Source organism: Phodopus roborovskii, unplaced genomic scaffold (genome assembly GCF_943737965.1).
Source record: "Phodopus roborovskii unplaced genomic scaffold, PHOROB, whole genome shotgun sequence".
In the NCBI taxonomy this organism is placed as follows: Eukaryota; Metazoa; Chordata; class Mammalia; order Rodentia; family Cricetidae; genus Phodopus; species Phodopus roborovskii.
The window spans coordinates 1,176,768-1,193,857 of NW_026125546.1; the positions used below are offsets into that span (position 1 = coordinate 1,176,768).

A 17,090-nucleotide genomic window follows, 5' to 3' on the forward strand; every position below is an offset into this window, starting at 1 on the left:
AAAGTATAAAACTAAAATAAACTTCTCTTAAGTTTTAAGAAATTTTGGAGTTATGAAAAAAATTGAAATACCACACTTTAACATATGAGAAAGTACAGTATAATGTAAAAACTAGGAGACAGGCAATGTGTAATGATTACTACAATAAATTACATGTGGAATTAAACTGCCTTTGTGCTGAATGCTAAAAACAAGTTTATACTCAGGCTGTCCTTGAGAATCACCATGTGATAAAGAAGCCATCATTTAACTTTACATAGTTCAAAATGCTATGAGCAACTTTAAAATAATTACTACCTCTTAAAGGGACAATTGTCCAAAACCAAACTAGTGGCAACTAAACACCAACTAGATATAGAAAAACTGTGTAAAGGGTTCACTATTAAGGAAGTTATGTAGTTAACTGACAGAACACTTTATTCAATTGGCAAGTGAAAGGATAAGAAATAATATACTTAACAATATATCAAAAATTATTAAAATGTCCCATCAATCTTAGATAGGACCACCTGAAAATAATTTAGTCCTCCAAATTACAGTATCTTTAATAATTTTTTACAGAATTATTCCTGTATGACAATTTAGTCAAAATTTTGAGGTCTTGCGTGACTTAATACTTTTAGATTTCTTCCAAGTAGCACTCTCTCTACACATACACCAACCACACACACAAAGATCACAACATCTATAAATCAAAAGTACTATCTCAGGAAAAAGGTGAGGCAAAATTTTACTCATGTTCATGAATAAGCTGGACAAGTTACAATAGGTAAATAATCCTAATCCAATCTGTTAAATGTTGAATATTTCAGAAATGTTTGAAAATTGTACACAGGAAAATAATTGGACAAAATAAACAGGTTCTTTCCCTCAGTATCGGCAAGACACAAGGTCCAACTACCATTACGTCTGCTATCTGGACTAGAATATTTTTAAAAACTGCTACTTGCAGCTTCGTTTCTAGATATCAGTAAAAATGTTTAATAAAAGGGTTCCATGACCAAACAAATAGGAGGAAATCACACACTGCATCGTCCTACTTCATATACAATACAATTTAGCATTCTAAAAACTCAAACACATACATACTTTTTTAAAGATCTGCTTAACTTTCCCCTACTTACATGATTACTGGACACTTACAAGTATACTTACTAACAACATGTAGGACATTATTTCACAGATATTTTAGAAACACGGTCATCAATAATTTTATTATTGTATATAATTCCATATTCTTTACTCACTATACTTTAGCAGGTTCTTCTTTCTATCCAAACTACGTCCACTATCAAGGATGAGAAAAGCAACCCTTTATGCATCTAAACAAACAAGCTTAAAAAAACTACAAGACTACTGCTTTTAAAAAAGTACACACTTAAAAATCTGCCACATTGTCCACGCAAATCATTCATTTTCCTTGCTAGATTTTAATAAATAATGCTTTTAATATGCCTGATAATGAGTAACACAGATAACTACTATATACTGCCAAATATTATTCACACCATTCCAAAAACTCTCACTGAAGTTATAAAAACAAACCATGCCCAAATAACGACAAACTTAACAGCTAAAGGAGAAATTTTCATAATAGAAATTCTCCACAGACTTGAATTTGTAAGTCTAAAGTACCATTTCTTATTTGTAAAATTACACAAGACATACAATAGCTGACTGAAAGAATTGTCTGACCTTTCAGTAATTACAGAATTTCAGAGCATAATCAGTCACCTTTAAGTCATTTCCTACTATATCAGCCTTACTGTTCATAATTGTATATTTGCATAATCAACTGTTCATTCTAATAATAATAACATTTTCCGATATTTTCTTTAACATCATTTTATTGAACCTTGATGACAGTGAATGGACCTGGAAAGACAGCTCAGTATTGATTTACATAGGACCTTGGTTCAGTTCCCAGCACCAAGATGGTGGCTAACAACCACGAAAATCAACAGCTTTCCTTAAGTCCAGTTCCAGAGGCTCCTATGCTCTCTTCTGGTCTCTGTGGGTACTATGCATACATGGTGCCCGAACATACAAGTGCAGGCAAAGGCACCCATATACATAAATACATAATACATACATAAGATTAAAAACAAAACACAATTGTAACTATTATTTATCAGTATCTTATGTTCTAGATAACAGTGTTAGAATCTTAACATGGATTATTTTGCATATCTTCACTGCAATAGGTAAGTATAGAAACCTTTTCAGATGTTTTACATTGTTCCACTCATCTAAAAACTAATCATTTACACAAAATAAGGATTAGCATTAGAGATACATAATCCTTTCTCACATCATTTCTAAATTATGAGCTAATTCTAAACTATAATCCTAGGTATGTTTGGAGTTGGAACAGTATGTCCATACCAAAGTAGTCAAGGTCCTGATTCAGAGAGAAATATTTTGTTCCTTTTAGGTATATACTTAGCTGTACTAAGGAAAATCCCATTGGTTTCTTAAGGATATTTTCATTCAAGTATATCATGTACTTAGATTACATTCATTTCCAGAATTTTCTAAGCTCTAATCTACTGTTATACCATAAATCATTACATATACAACTTTAAGTCTTGTACCCTTCTATGTGAAAAAGCATGCAATAATTGTCTTTCTGACTCTGACATTTCAATTAATGAAGTTCAGTTCCATAAACTTCCCTTCAAACAACATTTTGTTCTTTATGGCTAAATAAAACTCTGTCTTTATGGATATACATATGTGTATCACATTTTATCTGTTTATCTGTTGATGAATATCTAGGCTGATTCCATAACTTGGCTATTATTGTGGACAGTACACCAATGAACAAGGACATGCAGGTCATGTATCTATCATCTGTTGTAGGAGTGGCATAATTATCATATGGTAGTGTTAGTATTTTAAGGAAACCCCATATTGATTTCCATGATGCCTACACTAATTCACATTGCAATCATCCCCATGTTAACTAGCATGTTAATTTCTTAATGACAGTAACTGGGGTTAAAAAATAGAATCCTAATGTTTGCATTTGATTTATTCCTGATGACTAAGAATGTTGAATTTTTAAAAATATTTATTGGTTCTTTGTACTTCATCTTTTGCAAACTGTCTGTTCACTTAATTTGCCCATTTATTAACTGGCCTGTTTGGTTAGCCACTTCAACAAATGGTGCTCAGAAATCTAGATACCCACACATAAAAGAACACTAACACCCTATTTCTCATCTTATGAAAAATCAACTAAAAACGGATTGAAGACCTTAATGTAAAACCTGAAACTATGCAACCATTAGAAGAAAAAAAGGGAAATACTTCAAGACATAGGATTAGGCGAAGCTTTTTTTGATAAGAACTCTTAATAGTATAAGAAATAATTCAAGAATTGACAAATTTGGAGGAAGGTGATGAAGAGATAACTTAGTAAAAGCTTGTCATACAAGAATGATGTTCTGAATTCAATTTCTTGAACCCATGTAAAAAGCTGGGCATGGTGGTATGTTTGTAACCCTGGGGCTGGGGAGGGGGAGGTCACTCCCTGGAATTCCTTAGCCAGATGGCCTAGTAAAATTGGTAAATTTCAGTTCAATGAGAGATTCTATCTCAATAAACAAGGAAGACAGTGACTGAGAAACAATACTTGATGCTGACTCTAGCCTCCACACATACACCTACACACACACTTTCATGTTCACACACACTCACTCCCACATGCATAAAAACATGCATACAGAATTAACAAATGAAATTACATAAATGAAGAACCGTCTACACAGTAAAGAGAGTAACAGTGTGAAAAGACATCCACAAAATGGGAGTAATATCTTTGCCAAATATATAGCTGACAAATATGTAGAATATATAAAATACTCAAAAAATATAAATAACCAAGCAACTGCTGTTACTTAAGGACATTTCAACAGAAAGCCCTTGAGCAAGGTCAGAGGTAACCCAACCGGCTCTATCAATTGTGACTGTGGGTAAAAAATGAATTTCTGATCTAAGTGGTAAACTGAAGGCTATTTTTAATTACTATTATTAAAGTATAATCATCTATTCCTTTGATTTCCTAAACAAGCTCTTTACAGATAAAGGGGGAGGAGGCTAGGTATTTTAACACTGTATCAAAGAATGTATATATTTTAATTAAGAGTAGAATTTTTACTGCATGGTGGTTACAGCCAACTGTTAAATACTTATTCTCAAAGATAGACTCCTAAAGAAGGTTGTTGTTAGAAAGCCATGAAGCTCCCTATATAAAAGATAAATGAGATTAAAAAAATAAAATGTTTCTTTATGTATCTTTTAGCATGTTAATGTTTCATAGTTTTCACTAAAAAATTTTAAATAATTAAAATAGTGAAATTCTACTTAAGAACATCACCTAGAAAAAGAACACACTTACACAATAATTACATTTAAATTTTTGTTTTATTAACTTTTTTTTGTTTTGTTTTTTGAGACAAGGTTGCCCTGGCTGTCCTGGAACTCTCTTTGTAGATCAGTCTAATCTTGAAGTCAGAGATTCACCTACCTCTACCTTTTGAGTGCTGGGATTAAAGGCACTCATCACTACATCCAGGGTCATTCAAGATCAGACAACCTACTTCTTATCCTTGAAAGATACAAGTTGTGGAGAGTTGTTTGAGATAGGGCTTTACTATACTGCCAAGGCTGTTCTCAAACTTCTGGCTCAAAGGACCTAACTGTAAGTGCCTGGCTGGAAGAGTACATGCACTGAAATTTCTTTCTCACATATCCAAGGAAAATAAAGAACTGTGACAAAAAGGGAAATTTTTTCTAAAGAATTATAATCTATAAACACACTAGGCTAGCAAATTTCATAGATTAAAATTCTTTCAAACTCAAGTAACAAATAATTCAAATGGCATTTATACCATGGCAAAACACAAAGGAAGGAAATCTTAAAAGCATACAAAACTTTAGGCCTGAATGATAAATTTCTGAATATTTAATATAATAAATGATTCATGTGCTATTGTGTATTTAAGTCTCTGTAAACAAATAATTTTTCTAAAAAGGTTAATAAACAACCAAATAATAAGTCTATTAATGAAATTTATTACAGCAGGGATATAACATAGGTGAAATTTTTTGTCTTTCATGTTTAAGATAATGGGTTCAATTTCCAGCACAGAATAAAACATTTTGAAGGGATATTTATATTATAGAATGCTATAATCTAAAACAATGAAATGGCATTTGTTATATAAGCAATCTTTGTCATATGAGCAATCGCTCTTGAATAAAACAAGAAACAAAATTAGTAAAATCAGAATATAAACAATGAAAGTATATACACAAAGCATACTTATGTCATAGCAAAATAATGCCCACTTAATAATTTGCTGAGAGACAAGAGCATTTGCTAGCATAATCAACAGTATGAATGGTTGAAACTATTAACATAGCATGAAATTCCAAGGGAAGTAGTAAAACAGGAAATAGATAAAGACATAATTATTGTTTATAAGATCGTATGTCTAGAAAGCCAAAGAAAAGTATCTAAAAAATGATAAGAAACAACAACATTCTAATTGAAATACAGTACAAATAAATTAGAAGATAATCAAAGGCCTGGATTACAATAGCAAGCCATAACAGAAAATACTAAGCTATATAAGCTTAAGAAAAAATTAGTTAATCTTAAAGAAGACTTTAGATTTTTGTTTTAAAGGACAATAACAACAACTGACTAAATAGATAATCCTTTACTTGGGTAAGGTCCAATTTGATAAAGTTAATATTTTCATAGAAATATTATAGCAGAAAATAGTCTAGGATGAATTTAATAAAGCTAAAGTCAGCTACAGAACATAACATACAAGGCCCGAACCTGTATTTGGATTGATTACTCACACTGAGAAAATTACCTCTACTGAATGAAAAAGAAAATCAAAGTAAACCTCAAAGGTGAACAGGAGAGTAGACTATTGACTTCTTTTTTTTTAATGTAAAAAAGTAAATTTAAGTTACTAGCAAAACTGGAGTGGTATGACTTCTAGTACTTTATCTTGTGTTTTCATTCTTTTTGATACCGATTTTATGTTCAAACTGAAATTTTTTCAAATGTTTAACTGAAATAAGTAACACCATATTCCAAAAAGCCTATAAAATTGTTTGAAGTGGCTATACACTACATATCAGTATAATGGATTTTCAGAGAGTAATTATTAAAACTTTCACACACAAATAGCTTAAAGTATTTTCCTGCTCATACCACAAGGATAAGGTCAGTAAGAAGTTTATGCTTGTCATTGTCACTCAGTGACCCAGAAGAATGGAAGAGAAATGGATACTAGTACTTTCATATGTCAGAAAAATATATATCAGCTATTTAAAGCAAACAGCCATAATCATTACTATACTTGGGAAATCATAGGAAACATCTTTGATTATTGCTGTAGACTGTCATCATTGCTTGTCCACTTTACTAATGTATGCACATACATATGCCCTCCACATTTTCAAACACAGATTTAAAATGAGGTAAGAAATTATATATACTATGGGGCCAAGGTTTAGAAATTGTTCCTATTACTTCAATACAGTAATCTTAAACTCCAAGTTAATATTTAGATTTACTGATTTTTATTTTATGTGTATGAGTATTATTTCTACATGTATGTCTGTTCACATTTGTGTGCCTGCAGATGTTAGAGAAGGGTGTCAGGTCCCCTGAAGCTAGGGTTACAAATGGTTGTGAGCCAATGAGTGAGTGCTGGGAACCGAACCTGTACCCTCTGCAGGAACAAGTCTTAATTGTTGAATCATCTTTCTAGTCCCCAAGTTAAATTTTACAAGGCTATAGTTTTTCTTTAAAAAGCATTATGCTTCCAAGGCTAATGAAAAAGTTTCATAAAAGTTTACAACTTTTTTTTAGTTCTTTCTACTAAGCTAAACAGATTAAACTAATAAACTGGCAACAACCCATTTCTCCAGTGACTTTCAAAATTAGTAAGCCTTACTTCTAAATACTCAGAGTAATAGGTGATCATGTCAATCAGATATGAACTTTACGGAAAAGGATACAAATGTGTGGATTAAATAGTAGTTAGTTCAATGAGCTGTGGTTTTTGCTTTTTCTTTTTAGTAAGGATACCACTATGTAACCCGGATTGGCCTCAAATCTGCAGTCTTCCTGCCCAGGATTACACACACATACTACCTAAACTAGCTGAGGGGATTACGTTTTTTTTCCTTCTGAAAAAAAAAAAAAAAAATCAAACAAATCTTTCAAATAGGAAAGTTAAAAACTGGTGGTGTGGGTCAATCTCAACCATAGCAACCCCCTGCCACACTCATGCAGAGTGGGAGGAGTTCAATGACTCATAAAGCTCATAGATTCCTACGCATTACTTTTCTCTATATTTGCTGTATTACATATGTATCCACCTATCCAACAAATATTACTTTTAATTCATTTCAAAGTAGAAAGTATTATACTGTACCTAGAAACAGTTCATTGAGTTTCTATAGTCTCTATTTTTTAGGTTAACAATCATAAGGTAAAATACACATACACATTAGAATAAACTTTAACAAATGTATTCACATCTGAGCCTAAATATCTACGCAGATATACAATATTCAATTAATATTAGCAAAATAATATTGCGGTTGTGAGAGGCTAGAGGCAAAGATTGGAACACAGCAGGTCCAAAGGACATCAAATCTCAATAAAGGAAAATGACTACAAGAAATAAGTCATTTCATAGTGACTATGGTTAATAACATATTGCATATAGTCATGCATTGCAAAATGATATTTCAATAAATATAGAAGGATTCCATAAAATTATCAATGGGACTGAAAACATTCCCACTGCCTAGTTATAGTGCTTTTAACATGGTCACATAATATAGTTCACATTTATGGTAATGTTAAGTGAAAACAAATCCTGAGTTATCCACAGCTATATAAACATATGGTATATATGATAACTAATAACAGACAATTACTTAAATACTTAAAAATCATCATATCATACACTTCCACCTTAAAAAGTCTACTGTAAAACAACATGCTGTTCTGTCAATCTGAACCTCAAGCACCTCTTCACCAAGAGGAGAAAGGCCAGGAATTGACTAATCCCATTTAGGTTTACGTTCACTCTAAACACCCACACAATGAAGAAATTGCACAATGACACATTTCTCCATTGTTTGTTAAATGATGTATAAATACACCTGAAAATACAAACACTAAATTTTAAGTGTTAGTATCCAAAGAAGTTACGAGAATGTGTATATTTAAAGGTCCACACACTTTTTGAAAGACTTCTCTCTAGCCTTAGCACTACTAAAGGAACTATTACAGTGTCATTTTACAAAGAGAAGGCAAATATTTAGTATCTATAGCAAGATGAGTACATACTATCTACCCAATTGACACTCATCAAATTTAAAATAAAATTTTTTTCCACAAGAGTGCAACAAAAAAAAATCCATTAAGAATAAATAAAGCAGCCGGGTGCTGGTGGCGGACACCTTTAATCCCAGCACTTGGGAGGCAGAGGCAGGCAGATTTCTATGAGTTTGAGGCCAGCCTGGTCTACAAGAGCTAGTTCCAGAATAGGCTCCAAAACAATACAGAGAAACCCTCTCTTGAAAAACAAAAACAACAACCAAAAAAAAAAAAAAAAAAAAAAAACACACACAAAACAACAACAACAACAACAAAAAAAAAAAAAAAACAAAAAAGGAATAGTTACAGCAATAAAAGTAACTTTGTATATGTTCCTCTCCTGTATCTTCAATTAAACTTATAGATGCACTGGGGGCAAGAGCATTTCTTGGGCATGTGAAGCAACCACTAGATTAAATTTTATATAAATTAGTGACTAGGAAGTTAAGAAATACCAAAAGCCTAAGAATCAGCCCAATCTGGGCTCAAATCTCTTCATATCTAACCAGTTATGCTACCTTAGTTAACACTAGGCCTTAAATTCATCACCTAAGAATTAAGTCTTATAGTTTACTGTCCTTTCAAAGTCAAATTACAAATAAATGACTTATATCCAGACCCAGACATGGAAAGCTCCCTTTCTGTACCCTAAGGTTTATGGGAAATTACTCTGACCCTATTCTAGACATATGCAGGGTAAAAGGACCTTCAGGGACAAAGCACATGCATACCCACTTCCTGGATTTCACTTCCCAAGAATATGGATAGAATCTAATTGTGAGGATAGTGTGTGTATGGGAGGAATGCATCCAAAATATCTATAAATGTACAAAGGCATTTCAAATACAGAATATGTTATGGGACAAGAATAGACTTTGGATGAGTTTGGCCCATATGAATATATTCTGCCATGTAACTGATGAATCCAAGAACTCCCAGTTCAAATTCAACTTTATGATCCCTACAAAAATTTATTTGTCAAAGTTGGAAGAGGAGTCATATCTTATGTAACTATACAATGTATATAGATGTGGGTGCTTGTATTTGCTAAAGACGCCACAAAATATTAAAAGTATCTTTTCCTATCATTTGTGCTAACAATCTAGTGTATCTACAGCATTTGCTACATGTTAAGTATCATATTTAATCACATAACAACGAATTAGGTTTCTATATACCAACTTGAAGATAGAGACATGTAAGAAACGTAGCCAGAACTTTTTTCTTTACCTCTACACTATTCTCCACTTCCAACCATGACATTCTATTCTCTCTCTAAGACAATGTGCCCTTAATTCCTAGATCCTTATATTTTATTTGACCTCTCTTTATCATCAGTCACTAATCCTTCTTAGAAATGTTTTCTCTTTTAGCTTTGAAGACTATACTATCCAGTTCTTTTCTTTGCTCTTTGTTCTTAAGTCTCCTGTTTCTCAGAGTTGTTTTAAAAGATAAATAAGATACTGTTTATAGATAATGTCAGCACAAAGTATATGTTTAATAAATGTGACATTTTCTTGCCTTGGCACAGATATAATCTAAAAAGAACAGCAACTATTTTCAGAACCATGTCAGCTGTAACACTAGGAAAGCCAGAGATAATCTGTTTAAGAAACGTAGTTTTAATATGACTTAGTTGCCTGATTATAAGCAAGCCATTTTGCTTCTGAGTCCTGCTTCCCATCTGAATTATATTGCAATCAATGTTCTTGTGAAAATTAAACAAGATACAGGTAATAAAACAAATAGTACATGGTATATAGTTAGTAAATGCTTGGTCCTTCTACTTGTTTCCAAATGAACAAGACTAGTTCTTTCATCCTTTTGTGTGTCTTCCCAAAACTATGTTCTGTGTCACTCAATTTGTTTCTTTTATCCTTTGTATCTATGCTCTTTCACAACTGTGAATCCAACTCTTTTAGAATATGGTTCTCAGTTGTCTCTGTCTCCCTCTAAATGTCTAGGCCCATATCTGTAAGATATTCAAATTATTTCTTCTAAGAATCTCACTGTTTGCCATATCAAATTTATTGTTTTCCTTGCTAAAACAATAGGAAGCCAAAGATTGCAGCATAAAACATTATGAAGCAGAGGTGATAGAATGGACAATAAAAAAAAAAACTCATTTCAGTTTCCAAGCTTGCCTAACATAATGACAACAAAACTGATTAGTGTTATCATAGATCATGTCCAAAATGCACTCTTCATTCTTCATCATTCTTCAAACAAAAAACTAATTATTTGTAAAACTATAAAGTCCCCAAATGTTCTCACTCTGAATGCCCTTACATTTACATATATCCCTAATCTAACATCCACTTACTACCTTCTATCCCTACCTATAAGATGTGTTTTTATGCCTAATAACAACCACTTATAACTTTTACTATACTTGGTGATTTTCAAAAAACATTTGGTGAAGATATAGCCAAAACTCAGATCATAATAGATAAAGATGTTTAGATACTTTTTCCCTGACAAGAGAAGAAATATCCCTCAAATCAAAAGCCTAGGGATTCTTTTACAATAGGGAAAATAAAAGATGGAAAATGTCCTATTTCAATAGTCTTGCCTTTTAAAACAGGAAAATAACTTTTCAACATAATTCATGTTGCTAACATTATAGAAGCTATTTTTTAATGCCTGTGCAAACTTTTCTTCACAAAATAGTTTTTCTAAAACACTTCCTAATCATTATCTTCATTTTATTAGAGAACAATCATTTATTTGCAACAACTCTTAAAATGACAGCATATCTCTAAAATCATGTAACATAAACTGAATTTACTTATTAAATGTTAAATAACTTAAAAGCTTCTATATCTAAGTGGCAAAAATTACAATAATGCAGCATATTTAAAACAAGGGATTATGCTTTGGTTGGCTTTAATTTCATGCCCGGGATAATTTAATTGCATTCTAGTTTCAAAAATAAAAAAACTGGTTTATGTGCTTATCTTACCTGAGTCGCTTTATCTTTCATGCATAAAGGGTAGTGAACATGAGGATCCCGCGGCCACTGTCCTGTGAGGTAAGGTCCTGTTATCGCATCCAAAGAAGAGGTTCGCCTTATTGTACTAGAGGTTCGAATTTGCTGAGATTTTGGCTTGTCCACTAAAAAAAGTGAAAACAAAACAAAACAAAACATTAGATTAGGTAGGTGTTAGAGCATAGTTTTAAAGAAATAATCTTCAAAGCTTGTAAATGTCATTTCATCACCTTTTCTACACACAAATTCTAATAACCCTCTTGTACGTGATGATGAAAGTTATGGACCCTTTTCCAAGGAAATATAAGACACAGTTTTAGGGTTTTCACAGACCCTCAAAAGTCCAATCATTTTAGGGATCTGTTAGGAAATCTACATATCATCTCTGCTGCCTCACAAATTGCCACTTTTGTTTGTAAATGCCATCTCTGAATTCATTTCAACTAAATCCTACAATGGCTCCCTGGTACCATTGTTAAAACTAATTCCATGGTTTTCATCTATTTTATGACAAAAGATTTCCACAATTTGGTTCTCACTTATCTCAGTGTTTGTTATCTTACTACTCTTCCACATGGCTATATTAGAGTAATATGAATAATTCATATTTTTCCAAAAGTAGACTGTCTGTGTCTGAACCCTCTCTTTCCCAACCTATAAGCGTGTCCTTCCAAGTTCAGCTGACAAGCTCTTACTGCTCTCTAACATCAGTTTAGATGCTAGTCATCTGATCACTGCTGTGAAAGCTTGCTCAACACCCTTTTTATCTCCTTCCTTCTCCAGTTAAGTCAGCCTCAATCCCTTCTGCTTTCATGGTACCCTAAGTTTATCTTTCCTACCAGAATGTAATTTCAGATACTACAGACTGAAATGAAACTAATGTTTAATAGTTAGTGAATTGATTCATGACCACACAAATAACATTCACAAAGAACTTCATATTTTAATTCAACATCCTTATTTATAGATGAAAGTCAAAGCAGGGTAAAAGAGGAAAAAGAGACAGAGAGATCTCTGGACATTCTATACAGTTCAAACAATCTGCTCCAATTTAATTCTCTTCCCCATTCAGGGACTATAAGTATCTGTTGAAAATCAACATTATCACATGGAATACCTAACATATAAAGAAATTAGATTTTTCTTGTATGAACACAAATAACTTACTATCAATATGTTTCTATTAATAAAGTCCACAGGATTGGGAACCAGTAAAATTGCCAAGACTCAGCCTTACAGTCCTGTTTTAAATCAGGCAGTGTACTGCCCATATTACTAAAGATCAGAAAAAAAAATTTAATTTTAATCTAATATCTATTCCCATTGTTTAGAATCACCTGTAATTTTCTTTGTGAAAAAAAAAAAAAAAGGCATGATTAATTTTCCTGAGTAACAAAACACATTTTGGTTTTAGAATACAACTTGTCAACTGAATTAAATAAAAATCTAGAGTGAAGAGTTAGCCACTTGATTTGTTACTTAGAAAAGTACTCTAATATATCTACTACTGAGTTCTAAAAAATTTCTTTTGGAAAAAATTCACATTTATATTTTTGCTTTTTACATTTTGATATATGTCAACTTGTAACATCATCATTATTCATATGCATTGTAATTAAAATGTCTCATTTATTACTTTTTCCGTTTAAATACCATCACACTAGACATTATGGGGGCTCCCAACAGCTTTCTGTATAAGATGTCTTGTATACTTATTCTCAAGATCATCTCATCAAATTTAATGTGTGTGTTCTGTACAAACTATCTAACCCTATTTTTTACTGTAAAAGTAAGTTTACCCCACTTGTCATAGCTTGTACTCTATTTTTTTCTATTTTGTAATGCTTCCTTCCTACTTGCTTTTTGTTTGTTTTATTCTCTTTCTGCTTGTCCCTCTTTCTTACTAACTCTTAATTCTTTACAATATTTCCCCAACTTATTATAACAGCAATATTTACTAATTTTATAAACTGTGAAAAACAAAATTAATGTATAACATATAATCTGATGTGTCATGCTTGCCCTTAAGGTTTTTGAAAGTTTCTTCATACTCCTTGCACCAAAAAGAAACAGGATATAAACAACTACTCCTTATGACAGAGCTAATACAGCAGTTGCCCACTAATAAAAAGGTCATAAAAATGAAAAGCCATTATTAGTGAAAAATATAACAGCCACTTAACCTATTCTAAGCTATTTGAAAATTGCATGTAGTCTGCATGCTTTTAAAACTCTTTTTAAACTGAGTACCTATCACCACTAAAAAAATGAAAATTAAAAAAAAAAAATATCTCCTAGCCAGGCATGGTGGCACATACCTTTGATCCTAGAATGCAAGAGGCAGAGACAGGTAAGTTCAAAACCAGACTGCTTTATACATGAGTTTGAGGACTACATACTGAGACCCTGTCTCAGAAAAAAAGCAAGTAAAACAAAAAAAAAAAAAAAAAAAACCAGCAAAAACAAGAACAAAAAATCCTAATCTTAAGGCAAATACATACAGATTTTAAAAATGTATTGTGTGTATGCATGTGTCCCTTTGTGTGAACATGTGCTCAGATGTGTATGCGCATGAGTGTGCTGTCATGCATGAAAAGGTCACAGGTTGGTATGGAGTGTCTTCCTCAGATGACAATGACACTATTCTTTCATGAGATGATTAATCATAATAATCCCTTTTATCAAATACTATTAAGATATTTGTTTTGTCAGAGAATTTACCCTAAGTAGTATATTTATTTCAACAAACTCAACTGTTCATATTATCTAAACTGCCAATGAGTTTGGGTTTTGACTGCTTCAAAATCTAAGCCTAGAATGTCCTTTGGTTTGTATATATTTTCCACCAATTCCAGCTTTATATTTTAGCACAATAAATCCAACAACTAATGCAACAGAATAGCCAACTAGTTTGATCCCAACATATTTTTTTTTTTATTTTAGTGGCAATTACTGAAGACTAATAATTTTGAAAATCTGATATCTTAAGATAATAATCACCAATGGAAAGTTAATAAAATGAAATTTCTACAAAAAAGTTTCAGAATGTTAGAAACTTTAAGAACGTTAGCTATAGGGTTATCATACCCTGCAAACTACACTTAGCAAGTAATAAAGATGTCTTATTTCTGAACATCATGCATACAGCACACTAAACACTCCCATTCTTTATTTCAGTCTGGTTACCATATATTCAATTCAGTCTGTATGAGCAAATAAAAACTGTCAGTTCTCTATGTTTAGACCTCAATCAAGTCAAGATCAGCCAAAGCTTTCCATTTACAATGACACAAGCAAAGCATAAATTTAAATCATTTCTACTTAAATTTATAAGTAGAGCTATCATTCCTTGAAGTATTGCATAGACAGTAATTCTATGAAACAACTGTCACAACAGCACCAGTAAGAATCAACTACTTTATCCTTAATTCAAGAACCTCATTATTACAATTGCAAAGAATCCTAACAGAAAAGTATTCAGCAACATGCTTAAGAAAACTAAGCACTAACATTATTTCTTCTTGTTATTTTCTCTACTGAAATCATATTGGCATTTTAATACAAATATTGAACTAATCATAGTTCATATTGAACTAACCAATAGGAGCAGTACTGCATCATCTGTCATGCCAGCAACACAGCCTTACATGGAAATGGGAAGCAGAGAATGGAATATTTTCACAAGTTCTCATGCCAGCTAGCATAGCATATATAACAAAGAAGTGACCTTTTTCAAACAAGATATTAAAAGCAAACTAACATCTAAGTTGTCCTAAGACCTTCACAGACAATGCCTTGCCACACACAGATTCCCAAACACACAATCTGTTTTTGTTTTTTTATCAAGCATGATTTGTCTATTAATACTAACACTCAGAGATTGAGCAAGATTCTGAAGTCAACAGTATCCTGAGATAGATAGTAAAACTGTCTAGGAAAATTTGGTAGAAGGAATCTGAACATTTCAAATGGATTTTCAGGATACCAGGTCACCTAAATTTTACAAAAGTTCAAGATCCAATGGCTGGAAAATTGGAACTAAATCTTTAGGATCCAGGTGCTCAAACACACGCAGGCACGCATGCGCGCACACACACACACACACACACACACACACACACACACACACGCACGCACGCACACACGCACAATACACACACATATATAATAGATATACATAGAAGCTTGATTCAGGAAAACAGCCTACTACATGAAGGGCAATCAGTTCTTTGAAATTTGCAATGATAAACTAAACTTCTAGATCTAATTAAGTATAATAGCAGCCAGTCTGGTCCTTCAAAAAAGTCACTTTCCAAACTAAGCACTAGCCATACAGCAAATTTTCAATTTTCAATAAAGAGCTCAGATAAATGCTTATGAACATTAAGAAGACAAAAGCTGAATAAAGATTTGGATAACACTAAAGATGTTGTGGAAAGCACACAGAAACATGTTCTATTTTATACACCTACATACACATTTATTTATTCATGTACAGGAGTTTAATTGAAGTTACCCTACACAAAAGATAATGCTCCTCCCAGAAGCTTTATGTTGCCACATACATCATGTTGTTGGTCATGCGTAACCTAAAGACACCCCCCCCCCCCCCGCCAAATATAAGCTACTATCTCTGCTCTTGGTTTAACATGAAAACTTGATAAGACACTATTGCTGAAGACATATTTTTTTCCACAGGACATGTAGAAATCAAGTGGGTACTGACTAAGAAGCTTGTTTCTTGCCAGATAGTTTTCATATTATCAGAAGGAGCTGATGTAAACTGCAAGGAGGAAGTTAGCAACAGCTTTACCCAACTGAGAACCTTGTGAACCACAATGACCAGTGTTACAAGATATGCCCATGGGTGCAATAGCAGCATGAAATGTTACAAGGGTAAACAACTGCTTTCTGATCAGATTTAAGACCCAATCCACAAAGGAAAAGCATTTCTGGTCCTGTTAATCTAGCTGAGAAACCCATGGGTAATGTGCTCACCGGCCCCAGGGGTAAATCGATTACTATTATTTTGTTAAAAAGGACACAATATCAAACTGCCCTGTAAATTTGTAACTCTATACCTATGGACTAGTGCACCTATCAATCCTTCTCATAAGTTTCTTTGCACAGTGGGTGTTTAATGCAGACATTCACAACTGATCACTGTACAAAGAATAAGCTTCAAGGACCATCACAAGAGAAGGAAGAAAATTTTTAAGAGCAAGAGGTTAGGGAGAACTAGAATGAAAACAATGTCTTGTAGACATGCAAGGTAACTGCACTCTTGAACTCACATTAGCCGTGGCTGCCTGCACAAGAGTAACCAAGTCAGTGCTCATGCCTTTAATGCCAGCACTGTAGAGGTAGAAGCACAGGCAGGTAGATCTGAGTTTGAGAACAACCTGATCTATAGTGTGAGTTCCAGGACAGCCAGGGCAACTATCTCAAAAAATGATGACAAAGACAAAGAAGAAGATGAAGAAGAAAGAAGATGGAGAAAGAAGATGAAGATGAAGAAGTCAAAGAAAAGAAGGAGGAGGAGGAAGGAAAAGGAAGAGAGAAGAGGAAAAAGATAAGGAGAAAGAGAAGGAGGTCAATGTTCCAGCATAGATGACACAAGGGCTCATGACACCCCCGCAAACCAAGAGCTATTGACAGTTGTTGGCTTTTTGGCAA

The 17,090-nt window shown here is 32.9% G+C and overlaps 1 protein-coding gene across 2 annotated transcripts in view; it reads right to left on the reverse strand.

The window, feature by feature from the left end:
* Positions 1-17,090, reverse strand: part of Glcci1 (glucocorticoid induced 1) — a 69,351-nt gene that overhangs the window by 35,633 nt on the left and 16,628 nt on the right. For both annotated transcript variants that reach the window (XM_051177123.1, XM_051177122.1), the window contains exon 2: positions 11,388-11,539. In XM_051177123.1, the coding sequence (XP_051033080.1) occupies positions 11,388-11,539 (152 nt within the window). The remainder of the gene's footprint in view (positions 1-11,387; positions 11,540-17,090) is intronic.